Source organism: Carcharodon carcharias, chromosome 5 (genome assembly GCF_017639515.1).
Source record: "Carcharodon carcharias isolate sCarCar2 chromosome 5, sCarCar2.pri, whole genome shotgun sequence".
In the NCBI taxonomy this organism is placed as follows: Eukaryota; Metazoa; Chordata; class Chondrichthyes; order Lamniformes; family Lamnidae; genus Carcharodon; species Carcharodon carcharias.
Window position 1 is genome coordinate 180,975,831 of NC_054471.1, and position 15,376 is coordinate 180,991,206.

The window sequence follows — 15,376 nt, forward strand, 5'->3', positions numbered from 1 at the left end:
GTTTGTATTTAAATTTAAGCACAGCATTTGCAACTGTTCATTATCTTTTATCTTCTGAAAAGGTAATTAAACAACTATCTGTACTGTATTATTTGCTATTGGGTAAACCACCTTTGCAGTTTTTGCTTAATACATGATCTAGTGGAGTGTTAATTTTATCTCCAGAAATTACATTTTTAAATAATTAAGTTCAGCACTTTAGAGCTCCAGCACTTGTGTTGACCAATCAATGTATTTGTTTCCATGTTGGAGAATAACAAAAAGATCAACTAGCCTACCTTAGAGCAGCCCTTCTTTCTCTATTGAATAAAATTGTATTTCAGCCACACACATGTTCCAGAGCAGTTATGGCTTCTAGCCACAAGGGGTACCATGCTAAGTCTGAAAGCTACAGAGGAATTTCAGATACCCAAGGCTTAGGTTTCATACCAAGCTTTTAATCTAGTCTCCCATGGACCAATCAAAAACTGTTTGGATTTTACTTGAGGAATGCATAGGTCCCATTGGGCCTTATAGGAGATTGTAGGACATCAAAATGCTTGGGGAAACTCCAGTTACTCTGCTTTCACTGATTTTCGTGAGTCTTTCAGTTCAGTGCATCACTGAAGTCCCTCTTGAAAAATTGTAGAACCTACATTTAGAACAGGGTGTGCTTAGATTAGGCTTTTACAAAGTGACATTTTAATTCAATCTCTTGAAACTGGAAGCTATGGGAGTCCCAGCCAAATTCTGCCTCAGGCTGCAAGATGTTTATAAAGAAAATGACATCAAACCCACGTCTAATTAAAAAAGGAATGAGGCAAGGTTATCCTATTCAACATCTGCACCAGTGATGCATTGGATTGAAGCTTCAGAGATGGAGTGCCTGTTCCAAATAATGTAGATTCTTGAAGGGCATCAGACACCAATTCTCAGCTTTGGTTGCATTATACAAAGAACCTTTTCAAAAGTGAGGACTCAAATGTATCCTCTACTGCGTTAGACCCAACATTAACCTCATTTCCCCACTGCATTCTATTTACATTTAATTTATTTTACATTATATATGAAGTATTACTCTGCAGGTGAGATTATTTTTCAACAGTATGTTATATCAGTATCTCTGGTGGCATTTAAAACCTATTTACACTAATTATCAGCCTTTCCTAAATTTAGCACCAATAGTCCCATTAATTTACATGCCAGTTTCAAGAATTAAAATTAAAACAAAATAGTGTATTTTGTCAAAGGTGAGCAAACAGATCAGTGAAATACAAACATTCACTTGGTAATACAGAACTTGAATATTGCTGAAAAGAGAGGCATGTTGCTGAAGTTGTTCATCTTGTACTCATCAGGATAAATGCAAGAGTGCCAAATTTCAAATGTTCACAATTTATACTAGGAGGAGAAAAGGGTGCTGATTGGGCAGCACTTGCTAACCAATCATGAGCATGCTAATATCTACACTAATTTAAGATAATCAGTCAAGCTTGTAATGTGGCTAATTTACACTTGCTAGAATTGAGATACATTTATGTAGGGACCCGTTCTCTGAAAACAAAAGAACGTATTCAAGCCTTACACTTTTTAAAAAAATTACTGGGGAGCTTGGGGAGACTATAGCACCCTGCTGCTTTCTCCATGGCAAATCCTCAGCCAATCAGAATCGACTTGCCACCCTTTTCTCCTGTAGTATAAATTGTTGTGATTGTTTGAAATTTGGAAGAATTGTCCTGGTGAGTCCAAGATGAAAAGATTTGGCAACATGCCCATCTTTTCAGTAATATCCAGGGAATAAACAATTACAACTTTTCACGAGAATATTTCTATATTTTAAATTTGCCAAACTCAGACTTCAGGTTAACTGGGCAGGTAAAGAGTAGTGAATGTGGATACCTTAATTACTTTACATATTGTCTTAACATATCAGTAATACAAATATATTTAGTGAATTGCTTGCTCATCAACCCAAAGTATTTGAATTGATTCTGTATGCCAATGAAATTTTCTGGCACAATATGGTGATTGCTATGCTATAGAATCATTTCTCATACATTAAAAAGATGAAACAGTTGAACGGAATATTGATGCACAGCAACTGTTTCCAAGAAGAAATTTATTCTGTAAATGTGAAGAATATTTATCATACTCACAGAAATGTTCCTTCCTACCAATGAAAGATTAAATTTGAGAGGAAGCATTTAAAAGGGGTTTAAAACCTAAAGCTGTGTGCGATTTATTTCGTGTTTCTTCTCAGGCATGGTATGTTTTTGGGATAACAATACCATCTAATGCAGTATGATAATGGAAATGATACATGTTCACTGACTGAATTACTTGCATGTAAAGCTGAAGCAATCTTTACAAATATTCAACAAAGCATAATATTGTGCAAGTCAAATTTGAGACTGTCCCACTGAACTGGTAAAATGTTTAATATAATTGTTTTCTTCTTTCAAATGATTTGTCAAGACAATGAAACATTTAACTCATATCAACAATACCAACATTTAAAACTTTATAATCAGCTGCCCTTACATGACAATATCCTTTTAATTGTGGGGTGGGTGGGGTAGTGTGGTTAAGGGGGAATAACAGGGCTAGGAAATGATGGAAGGCCAGAATGCCTTCAAAGTAATGAGCTACAGATGGAAATTCTTCATCTGCCTCTTCCCCTACTTAGCCCAAAGCCAGCTATCATCCATTGTTCTGACTACCTAATTCAATGGTGTTAAACAGGCTTGGACTAGAACCATTACTTCATACTCACTCAAAGCACAATCAATAATGCCTCAAATTTAAAACTATTTTACAGTTTAATGTACATAAACAAGTTTTCAAAAACGTGCACATATTTGACAGTGAAAAACAGAAATGACTTGAATCACTATGGTAACTGTTGTACAGCCCCATTAGAAATTTTTGCAAATACAAAACTATAATTTCCATTTCAACTTAACTGTACTATGCTTTAAATCAAGAAGTAGTTATACAGACTTGACATATTTTTGATGGTTGAACTATAGTTTAAAGCCAAAATGAATGGCACGACATTTAAAACAATAACCACCCATTTTGCTATTTTAAGTAAATGGTTTTCTTAAACTTGGCGAGATTTATCCAAATTGCTGAGTTATAAGAAATGTTCAAAAGCCCTTTCAACAGTATTTACAATGCAAAATTAAAAAATAAAACCCAATGGTTCATTTTGTTTCAGTATTGATTCCATACTTTTCCTTGAGAATTTTGAGTTGCTCTTCCTTTTTCTTTGTATCCATCTTTTGGAAAGCCTATAAAAATACATTTACAGATCAAATGCTGAAACGAAGAACAATGTGAAAACCACAAAAATAGCCACACTTTTAAACTAAAGATTTACCATTGTGCATTTGTCAAAGGAAAATGAGTTCCCATTACTTAAAGCATTTGAAGGTTTTAAAGATTATTAACCACAAAAACGCACCTCAAGAATTTAATAGGTCCAAGATTCTTCAACCATGTTGCACTTTTTAAGCTAGACAATCAGCTACTGTAGCATGCTCTAATTTTCAATTGCAGATCCAATAGTTAAGCGCAATAGAATACAACCTTTACCAGAACACTTAGAATTGCTCCCAAGGATGACATTGGCCTAGATTTTGTGGTGTAATGACAGTAAAACTGCCAGCATTATCTGTCATTATTCCACAAACTGGAAGTAGCTTTTGGAGTCTGCAGAGGTGTGCAGAATAATGCAGAAATCCAGAAGTTGCTATCAGTGATACTATGCTTCTCCAGAGGGTGCACTGTTGCAGTCCCACACCCCACTCCCTCAGGCTGCAATCAATAAAAATCAATTGAATGGATGAGAACTTCCAGTTTTATGCTGTTAGTCTTGCTGTAAAACCAACAGCAAAAGTTATACCTAGTTGAATGAAATACAGCTAGGTTAATGGTGTACTAACTTCATAATTATTGCTACACACAGTCATTGGGGCTGAAAAGCTAATTTTCTTATCCATGTTAAACACACCAATTTAAGCTCCCTACCCCACCACTATGAACTATGCTCTTTTTCTTTCTCCAGTCAAGCTCTAGAGCTGAACAAGGCAATTGAGATGTCACTTCCGCACACAACTACCCTGGTGTGCTTCTTGTTCCATTCTCATAGAAATTCCTACTTGTCCAAAATTTGGCCACAAGTATCCAGCCCAGTCCCAAGTCCTGCACTTGCTTCCTGTCCTCCATACTAAATACACAGGGGCAGATGGTGGCAGAGTGTTAACGTCACTAGACTAGTGATCCAAATGCCTTGACTAATGCTCTGGGGAGGATGGGTTCAAATCCCACCACGGTAGCTGGTGGAATTTAAATTCAATTAATTAAAAACAAACTTCAATAATGTTGACTAGGAAACTACCAATTGAGGTTAAAGAAAAATCTGGTTCTTTAATATTCATTCATGCAACGTGGGTGTTTCTGGCTAGGCAGCATTTACTGCCCATTGCTAAATGCCTAAGAGAAGGTGATGAGTTGCCTTCTGGAACTGCTGCAGCCTCTGTGATGTAAGGGAGTTCCAGGATTTTGATCCAACAACAGCGAAGGAATGGAGATATATTTCCAAGTCAGGATGGCGAATGGCTTGGAGGGGAACTTCCAAGTGGTGATGTTCCCATGTGCCTGCTGCCCTTCGAGATGATAGTGGTTGTGGGCTGGAAGGTGCTGTCTATGGACCCTTGGCGAGTTCCTGCATTGCATCTTGCAGATGGTACACATTGCTGCCATTGTGTGTCTGTGGTGGACGAAGTGAATGTTTGTGGATGGGGTGCCAATCAAGATGGTTGCTTTGTCCTGGATGGTGTCAAGCTTAAGAGTGTTGTTGGAGCTGCACTAATCCAAGCAAGCTGAGAGTATTTCATCACACTCCTTGCCGCAGGATTCCTAGCCTCTGACCTGCTCTTGTAATCACAGTATTTATATGGCTAGTCCAGTTCAGTTTCTGGTCAATGGTAACCTCCAGGATGTGGGGTTCAGCGATGGTAATGCCATTTGAATGTTATGGGGACATAGTTAATTCTCTCGTGTTGGAGATGCTCATTGCCTGGCACTTGTGTGGCACAAATGTTACTTGCCACTTGTCAGTCCAAGCCCTGCTTTGGTCTAGGTCTTGCTGCAGTTGGACATGGACTGCTTCAGTATCTGAGTTGTCACGAATGGTATTAAACATTGTGCAATCATCAAAGAACATCTGCACTTCTGACCTTATGATGGATGGAAGGAGGGTCATTGATGAAGCAGCTGAAGATGGTTGGGCCTAGGACACTACTCTAAGGAACTCCTGCAGTGATGTCCTGGAACTGAGATGATTGATCAACAACCACAACCATCTTCCTTTGTGCTAGGTATGACTCCAGCCAGAGAGATTTCACCCCCAATTCCTGTTAACTCCAGTTTAACTAGGGCTCCTTGATGCCACAGTCAGTCAAATGTTGCCTTGATGTCAAGGACAATGACTATCACCTCACTTTTGAAGTTCAGCTCTTTTCTTCATAATTGAACAAAGGCTGAAGTCAAGAGCTGAGTGACCCTGGCAGAACCCAAATGGAGCATCAGGTGAGTAGGTTGTTGCTAAGTGCCATTTGATTTGCACTGTTGATGACCCTTTTCATCACTTTACTGATGACCAAGAGTAGGCTGGTGGGCCGGTAATTGGCTGCATTAGATTAGTCCTGCTTTTTCGTGTACAGGACATACCCAAGCAATTTTCCACATTGCTGGGTAGACAACAGTGCTGTGGCTGTACTGGAACAGCTTGGCTGGGGTCGCGGCAAGTTCTGGAGCAAAAGTCTTCTGTACTATTGCCAGAATATTGTTAAGGCCCATAGCCTTTGCAGTATCCAGTGCCTTCAGCAGTTTCTTGATATCACATGGAGTGAATCGAATTGACTGGCTTCTGTGATGCTGGGGACCTCCAGAAGAGACAGAGATGGATCATGCACTTGGCACTTTTGGCTGAAGATTGTTACAAATGCTTCAGACTTACATTTTGCACTGATGTACTGGGTTCCCCCATCATTAAGGATGGGAATATTAGTGAAGCCTCCGTCTCCAGTGAGTTTTTTTTTAACCATCTAACACCCATTCACAACTGATGTGTCAGGACTGTAGAGCTTAGATCTGATCCGTTGGTTGTGGAATCCCTTATCTCTATCGCTTGTCGCTTATGCTGTTTGGTACACAAGTAGTCCTGTGTTGTCACTTCCCCCGGTTAACACCTCATTTTTAGGTATGCCTGGTGCTCCTGGCAAGCCCTCCTGCACACTTCAATGAATCAGGGTTGATCACCTGGTTTGATGATTATGGTAAAGTGGGGAATATGCCAGACCACGAGGTTACAGATGTGACTGTACGCAATTCTGCTACTGATGGCCCACAGCACCTCACGGTTGTCCAGTTGAGTTGCTGGATCTGTTCGAAATCTATCCCATTTAGAACAGTGGTAGTGCCACACATGATGGAGGATACCCTCAATGTGAGGAAGGGACTTAATCTCCACAAGAACTATGTGGTGCTCACTCCTACTGATACTGTCATGGACAGATGCATCTGCGACAGGCAGGTTGGCAAGGATGAGGTCAAGTATGTTTTTCCCTCTTGTTGGTTGCCTCACCACCTGCCAGAGACCAGTCTAGCAGCCGTGCCCCTTAGGACTCTGCCAGCTTGGTCTGTGCTGATGCTACTGAGCCGCTCTTGTAATGGACATTGAAGTTCAAGAGTATTCTGCGCCCTTTCCACCCTCAGTGTTCCCTCCAAATGGTGTTCAACATGGAGCAGCACTGAATCTTCAGCTGCTGGTGGGTGGGTCAGGCAGTACATGGTAATCAACAGGAGGTTTCCTTGCCCATGTTTGACCTGATACTGTGAGACTTCATGGGGTCCAGGGTCGATGTTGAGAACTCCCAGGGTAACTCCTTCCCGACTGTGTACCACTGTGCCGCTACCATGCTGGGTCTGTCCTGCCGGTGGGGCAGGACATACCCAGGGATGGTGATGGTGTCTGGGACATTTTCTGTAAGGTATGATTCCATGAGGATGATTATGTCAGGCTGTTGCTTGAATAGTCTGAGACACAGCTCTCCCAATTTTGGTACAAGCCCCGAGATGCTAGTAAGGAGGACTGTGCAGGGTCGACAGGGCTGAGTTTGCCGTTGTCATTTTCTAAGTTGATGCCGGGTGGTTTGTCCGGTTTCAATCCATACTGACTTTCTAGTGGTTTGATACAACTGAACGGCTGGCTAGGCCATTTCAGACAGCATTGAAGAGTCAACCACATTATTGTGGATCTGGAGTCACATGTCGGTCAGACCAGAGAAGGACAGCAGATTTCCTTCCCTATAGGACATTAGTGAACCAGATGAGTTTTTACAACAATCAACAATGGTTTCATGGTCATCATTAGACTCTTAATTCCAGATTTTTATCGACTGAATTCAAATTCCACCATCAGGTCCTCAATTACTACCTTGGGTCTCTGGATTATCAGTCCAGTGACAATACCACTATGCCACCGCCTCCCTAAATGCCCTTACTTGGTCTAGCCCATGTATGTCCAGATCCCCAGCAACATGGGTGACTTTTAACTGCCCTCTGAAATGGCCTAGTAAGCCACAGTTCAAGGGCAATTAGGGATGGGCAACAAATACTGGCCTTGCCAGCAACGTTCACATCCCAAAGAATTGAAAAGGCAATTTAAATCTTTAAAATCTTAAATCTTATAAATCCCTGCGCAGCTTGCTCCATACAATCTCTACAACTCCCCCAGTCCTATATATTTCCTTGCATGCATTCTTATTCCTAACTCCAGCAACCTGTGCACCGCTCCCCTTTCACCCTCCACTGCAGCAGAGCAATAAACCACTTCATTTTTTTAGAACTTCATCTCTAAATCTGTCTCTCCCAATCAAAACCCATCAGCTGAAAGAAGCTTTTTAATCACTCTTTCTAATCGTTTTCCCAATTTAGTATCTTTACTTTTCAACTATTTGTTAATTGCCTTGGATTTTTAAGCATTAAAAGGCATATGTATCTGTAAATGGCACAGGAAATATCAAGCTTCACATTAAAACTGTGAGCCAAGTAATGTAACTTACCCTGTTTGCATTGTAGTATAAAACTACAAGATATCTGTTGCACACATTGAATCCAGATAAGTGGTCACAAGCATTCTTGGCATCAAAAATATCTTCATACACTACGTATGCGGTTCCTCTTGTCTCAGGTGTATTTCCTCTGCAATGCAATTAAGAGTTATGCAAAACCAAGTGGTTAAGACTACATTTATTTTTATGAACTTTATTTATTCTAGCCATTAATTTACAAAACTGACATTACTGTACTACAGAAAGCACTTCTTCACACAGCAGGTAGTAGAAATGTGGATCACCCTCCCCCAGAACAGCTTTTGTGGCTAGGTCATTCAAAGCTGAAACTTATAGATGATTGTCAGGCAAGAAGTTCAAGGGTTATGGAACTATGCTATAGTTACATAGTAGAAAAGACTCAAGTGATTGACTGGTCAACTCCAACTCTTATGTCCTTATGTATGGCATCTTTTAATTTCTCTGTTAGGTCCATTAAAGAACATCCAGAGTTCAAGAGATTGTAAATTTCAGTAAAAGTACATGATTTTAGATAATTGCAGATCCCTTGCAAAAATCATGAGCTTTTGACCATTATATCAAGCAACAGTTAACTTCTCCAAATAGCAGTATTGAATTTGAATCAGACCAATGGAATACAAGTTTTTTAGCCATCAGAGCTAATAAATGAAATTAGCTTTGGCATTGTTAAGCCAGCTTCCAATGGGTGTCTGTCTACAGCGTGAAATACTAAAAATGTGGCACCAGAGTTTTACTAGAATGGCAATTGTTTGCTCTAGTAAAGGGCTCTCTTCAGAAGCTGGTGTGGGTACAGGCAGATTTCATTTGCATTTAGATTGTGCTGTTCAGGACTTGGATGATATGGATAGAGGGTACTAGAAGAGAAAAAACATAAAGAACATTCCATTCCCCAAAACTTGCAGCAAAAGGTTAACCTGGCAGAAATCTAATTTTTGATTTCCCTTACGCAAAAACATTACCATAAGTAACCTTATTAGTACAAAGCAATGGTTTAAGCTAAAGTTAGACTACAATTATGCAAGTCTCATTAGAGAAAGAATTTTACAAAACAGGATGCAGATTCCTCTGAATGACACTAAGGATAAAAAAAAACTATTCAGAGTTGATATTTCCACCAGAGGCGAGGAGTACAGGTGTTTAAGACTGAATAAACTTAGCATGGTTAATAAGGAAACATTCTTTTCCCTGGATGGGGATTCAGTAGTCAATTGAAAATTGTCAGCAGGACAGTGAGGCAATAGGTTAGGTAAAAGTTCTTCAGGAGTTGTTACAGCACAAGATGCTTTGACACAGAAAATAGGTGATAAAACCACTGCATCTAAGGGAAAATTGCAGAAATATTTGAAGCAAATGTATGGAGAATGCAGGCCAAGAAATTTGTTTTTGTTCTAGCAATAAAGGCCAAATGGCCACCATCTGCCTATGCATAATGGTCTACTTGCTTCACCCTAGAATACAACAAAGTTCAGCTTTTCCAGAGACAAGGTATAAAAATACCAAAACTAAATTATTGCAGAAATACACGAACTATAAACATTATCATTGGGAAACTACAAGTCTCCCTTTCAAAATCTTCAGTTTTTTAAAAATTTGCTTTTCCTCTTTAAACCTTCAAACTCTTAATTTCTATTTTATGTTCTTTATTTCAAGTTACTTGGTGAGTCTAGCCAGAAATAAAATATAAATAATTAGGCAAATTTATTCTCTCAACCTCTCACCATACAAATCTTAATCTGTTGGTCCACAAACTAAAAAAGCAGCTCTAAATCTAGGACAATTACTTATTTAACCCAGTAACAAGGCACAATGAACCATGTGTGCTTAGCTCAGCATGAATTAAGTATTTAGCTGAACTTGGCTCATGTTAGGGAGACTGAAACAAGCCGGACTGGGGCTCTTCTCTAAGCTCTGAAGGTGCCCTGAGAAATTCATCTTGACTGTATTATTCTAATAATGAGGCAGTTTAGGCCTTGAGGCCAAATTATGGCCATTATCACAATGCTGTTGGTCAAACCTTGCTGTGTGCAAACTGGCGGTAATGCTTCCTCCATTATTACAGTAACTATGCATCAGCAGCACTAATTGGCTGTAACATGCTTGAAACATCCTGAAGTCATTAAAGGCGTTATATAAATGCAAGTCTGTTTTTCTTAGCAATGAACAGCTTAGTTCCTTCATCTACTAGCATGTTCATATACAATTTCAGTTTTAAAAAATGCGTTTTGGTTTTCACGTAGTCACAGCTTTCAGCAAAAGTGGATCCTCTTCTGTAATATTAAACTTCACCAAGGTTATTTGGCTTTAAAATAGTTGCACTTATAGGGCTAAGCCAATACAAAGATTTAGCTCTAGTAAGAAAGTAGAAATAAGAAAGCAATTTGCAGCGTTTAGACCAGTGTGCCTGAAACTCAAAAGATCTCTCTCAAACTCGTACACTTCTATACATGTTGAGTCAGGAAGCTTTGGAACCACTCAGCGATCACAGTGACTGCTAATTACATTCTGTTTTCTGTCTGTCTTGGTGTGATACACCCATTTAGAAACCATCAACTTCAATTTCCTTGGCTGCTATTTCAAGGGAATCAAGTGTGCAACGCAATGCTTAACTTTCTCACTGTAGCTTCTCACACCAAAGTGGAACAGGAACACTTGGCACCTTGCACCACTGACATCAGTGGTGTGCCCATTATCTACTGAATTCCAACTGCCCTGCCAGCCACCCCTCTCTCCACCCTGCTGGCCATCCCTCTCATCGTCCTATCGGCCGCTCTGCACCACCCTGCTGGCTCCTCACTTGCCACCCTCCTTCTAACCCATTTCTCCTCCCTGCTTGCCACCCCGCTGCTGACTGCCTCTCATCACCTTGCACACCATGAACGAGGCAGTGAGGGCTCAGGAGTAGGGCAGCAAAGGGTTAGGGGAGTGGGGAGGTGGGGGGTGGGGGGGTGGGGTGGGCAAGCTGGGCTGCAAAGTTTTAGAAGCGAGAGAGATAGTGGGAGGCAAGCGGAGCAGCAAGGGAGTCAGCAAAAAAAGTGTTCTTTTCTGCCTGAATCTGATCTGCACCATCTTTGGTGTTGGCAGCTACCTGGGACATCATAGGCACTGCAACTACATATGCAGCGAGTGCACCCTCTGCAGCTGTGGTGTTAGCAAACGCAGCCTAGCCTTTTATACCACGTCTTCATTCACTGTAAATACGTTCTTTCATCTTCGAAAGGCATGTTACTTGGAACCAAGCCTCTCTTCTACTGTTAATGAAACTCATACCATCATCTCAAGGACTCAGTCCTCAGTACCAGTATCATTGCTTCCTTATGCAAATTTCAGTTCATCCAGTAATCTGTACCCTCTCCTACACACCAACCACCTTAATCCTTGTCAACTTCCACCAGCTCTCAGCATCAGTGAATGACCTTCAAATCCCTTTGATTATTTCCTTCACTTTAGCTGTGTACTTTCCAAGGTTTCATGCAACCTCTGCTCCCAATTCCAGATTACGGTTGGCTCCATATTCCCTCCACATTACCATCTTCGTTAATTCCATACTCTGTGAATTCTTTCTCAAAACCATTTTGCCTTGCTACCTCTCCTTCCTAGTCTTACAAACCTCAAGAAATCTCTTCAATGGTCTCCTTGATCTCATCCCCCCTCCAATTCTTTCTTTCTTTTCCAGCCTGATCTGCACTTCTCTGCTTTCAAAACATTCTTCACATGAAAGCATTAGTGCAATTTGTCCCAGCTACAATTTTTCTTGAGATTGAAAAAGCAATCTCGCATTCAAATATCCGCAATATTCTTTTGGGCCTCAGAAAAACAAGAGTTTATGCTTTCTTTAGTCTCTTCTAGCACAGCTGTCACTTGTACTTATTCCACAGTCATAAAAAATATTGTATAACAACAGGACAAATAAACATATTAACTGAACTTGAAAACACCAAAAGATTACTGAGGCTTAAAAAATATAAAACTGGGCGGGTGTGAACTTGGTAACCCATATGACATATCCTCCTCTGTGGTAGAGGTTGAAAAGGCCAGCAGAAGCATGGGAACACCACCACCTGCAAGTTCTCCTCTAAGCTACACACCATCCTGACTTAGAATTATATTGTTGTTCCTTCACTTGTCACTGGGCCAAAATCCTAGAACTCCCTTCCTAACAGCAATGTGGGCGCTCCTACACCACATGGACTGCGGCAGTTCAAGGTAGCAGCTCACTGCCTCCTTCTCAAGGGCAATTAGGGATGATCAACAATTGCCGGCCTTGCCAGCAACACTCATCTCAGAAAAATAAAAAAAACAGAAGTGCAAACAAAAAATAAGCTGGTACACAAAACATCCCAACACTTTGAGAAAGGATTGTCCGTCTTAAATCAAGATTCTCATCTCTAGAGCACACCGCATCATATTAGCTTTGGAAAGAAAGTCTTGTATTTATAAAGCACCTTTCATGACCTCATGACATTACAAAGCCAATGACATACCTTTGAAATGTGTTCATTATACAACGTAGGAAAAGCAGCATTAAATTGTGCACAGCAAGGTTGTACAAATAGCAACGTGATGACGACAATCAGGCAATCTGTCTCAGTGATGTTGGTTTAACGATAAGTATCGGCCAGGACACCAAGAGAGCTCATGTGCTCTTCTCTAATATAATATCAGATCCTTTGCTTCCACTTTGTTTCCTGTTTAACATGTCAACTGATCAGAAAGACTGCACCTCCAACACTGCAGCTCTTGTTATGGCACCGAAGTGTCAATCTAGATTTTGTGTTTAGTCTCTGATATTTGAACCCACAATCTTTTAACTCAGAAGCGAGACTGACACAGCTTATTTCATCGTTGGGTATCAAGGCCCTCAGGAAGATTTGCTTAACTCAAACTCAGGACAGTACTGTGCCATTTTGTTGCGCCTCAGGTTTATTGCTCAGAAGCCAAGACGAGCACTGGCAAACCTCAGCTTCCAGAAGAAACATCGGCGCAAATATCAGACTAGTATTAAATTTAGGACTCCTAATAACTACATCCAGTTTTATCACCTCTGATCCACCTAATAGAATGTTGAACGAGGGTGGCAAATATAAAGAGGCACGAGGCAACTGTGATTTTAAAAACTTTCCGTTAGATGACAAATATTATCAGAAATAGCACAGTACTTACACTCTGATTTGCCTGATTGGTCCATATTTCCCAAATATATCATACATTTCTTCTGCAGTTATTTTGTATGGCAAATTTCTTATATACAAGATGCGGTTCACTTCCGGAGGCAAACGAATCTAAAATAGGAATATTATTGTTAATGTAGGGAAATGCGAAGTGTTACTTTCGGAATGAAGGGAAAAGGGACACAATATGATTTTAAAAATAACACAATTCTGAAGGATGTGCAGGAACAAACACTCAAAGGTAAATGTGGACACATTGTTGAAGGTCGCAGCGCAGACTGAACAATTGGTTAAAATAACTTTAAATATAGTAAGCATAGAGTACAAACGCAAGGAGGTTATTGTGAGCCTTTATTAAACACTGGTTCAGCCATAACTGGAGTATTGTATCTAACTCTCAGCACCCCACTCTAAAAAGGGTATGAAGGCCTTATGAGGGTGAAGAGAAATACTAGAATGGTTCCAAGGATGAGGGACTTCAATTATGTAGACTGGGAAGCTAGAGTTGTTTTCCAAAGAGAAGGTTGAGAGGAGCTTTGATAGAGGTCACGAGGACCCTAGAGAGACCAGCAAAAAAGTTCTGACTGGCACAAGGGCCGAGAACCAGACGACACAGGTAGAAGGGGACTGGCAAAAGAACCATCAGCAACATGATGAAAATCTTTTTTTTAAATGCAGTCAGTGGTCAGGATCTGGAATGCACTGCCGGAGAGTAAGGCAGATTCTACTGTAGCTTTCAAAAGGGAATTAGGTAAGTACTTGAAGAGGGAAAACAGCGGCAGGGCTGCAGGGAAAATACAGGGGAGTGGGACTTGCTGGATTTGCTCTAACAGAAAGCAAGTAAGGACTGGATGGGCCAAAGGGCTGCCTCGTATTGGTGAACGTTCAACAATTAAATGCCAGGCCTCCGGGCTCTCACGCACCCGAAGCTGCTGGCACTTTCCTGGAGGCGGCCAGACGACTGGACCACGACCCCGGCGCACCTTGCTGGCCAGCTCTTGGATCAGACCTTTCTTCGAAACGTGTAACCGTTTCGCTCTCTCCACAGATGCTGCCAGACTTGATGAGTGATCCCCGCGCTCTGCTGTTATTGTAGATCGCCAGCGTCCGCAGTATTCCGCTCTGATCTGGGATACGACCAACCACCCCGAAAAGAGCAGGCGGCACTGACCAACAGGTGAGGGGGGGCACTGACCAACACGTGAAAGGCCCACCCCCCTCCTCCACCAGGACGACGACGACGACGACAGCAACAAGAGCAGCGTCAAGACTGGGAGTTCAAAACGAATGAGCCGACAGGAGCAGGCTGTAACCTGGAGAGCCGCTGCCGGCCGTGTGGATGCTAAAAGTCATTCTGCCGAAAGGACCCACTGGGTTTGTAGGTAAGGCCCGGGGAGGAGTGGGGCACCCACTTGGGTCGGGGTGGGTGGGGGGGGGGGGCGCCTGGGGCCCAGGTAAAGGACCGAGTCAGGCCCAGTGGAACAGGCACCACCCGCCACAGCGGCCTGTGTCCCGATAGACAGCGGGGGCCGGGCTGGCCCACAGCCCAGGTAGGATAGGGAAGGGAAGGGAAAGGAAAGGAAGGGAAGGGGCCCGACCGGCCGCGCACTCACGTTCGCCCGTTTCGCTGCTTGCATCGCCATCGCGACCCTTTCCTGAAACAAGAGGCCGAGCACAAGACCGGAACCAGCAACGGCACGCCGGAAGTACCGAGGCAATGTCGCGTTTGCGTCACCTGTGTCGTGACGTCACCACGCCCGCCTCCGCCTGAAGGAGGCCCGAGTGACGCAGCAGTGCAGGGGGTGGGTACAGGGTGTTGCTGGGCCATGTGTACTTCTGTGACACTGGGTGTCATTGGGAAAAGTGTGCTTCTTTGGCACTGGAGCACTGGGTAATGTGTGCTTCTGTAACACAGGGTCTCACTGGAGCATGGGGCACTGTATCTTCTGTGACACAGTCTCACTGGAGCACTGGGTGTTACTGGGCAATGTGTGCTTCTGCAACACTAGGGTATTGTGTGCTACTGGGCAAAGTGTGATTCTGGGGCACTGGGTATTACTGGGCAAT

General features: G+C 42.0%; 1 protein-coding gene across 1 annotated transcript; it reads right to left on the bottom strand.

Moving 5' to 3' along the window:
• Positions 1-2,779: 2,779 nt before the first annotated feature.
• Positions 2,780-15,072, bottom strand: sf3b6 (splicing factor 3b, subunit 6). The gene is made up of 4 exons (XM_041187730.1): positions 14,923-15,072; positions 13,302-13,420; positions 8,112-8,250; positions 2,780-3,272 (listed from the first exon to the last, which is right to left on the bottom strand). Exons 1-4 carry the CDS (start codon positions 14,950-14,952, stop codon positions 3,186-3,188), a joined length of 375 nt encoding a protein of 124 aa, XP_041043664.1. The 5' UTR covers positions 14,953-15,072; the 3' UTR covers positions 2,780-3,185.
• Positions 15,073-15,376: the final 304 nt, after the last annotated feature.

Coding starts and splice junctions, on each gene's coding strand:
- sf3b6 (XM_041187730.1), bottom strand. CDS start 14,952: ATGGCGATGCAAGCAGCGAAACGGGCGAAC. Junction 13,421..14,922: donor AAGCAGCGAAACGGGCGAAC/GTGAGTGCGCGG, acceptor TTCCTATTTTAG/ATTCGTTTGCCTCCGGAAGT. Junction 8,251..13,301: donor CCAATCAGGCAAATCAGAGT/GTAAGTACTGTG, acceptor ATTGCATTGCAG/AGGAAATACACCTGAGACAA.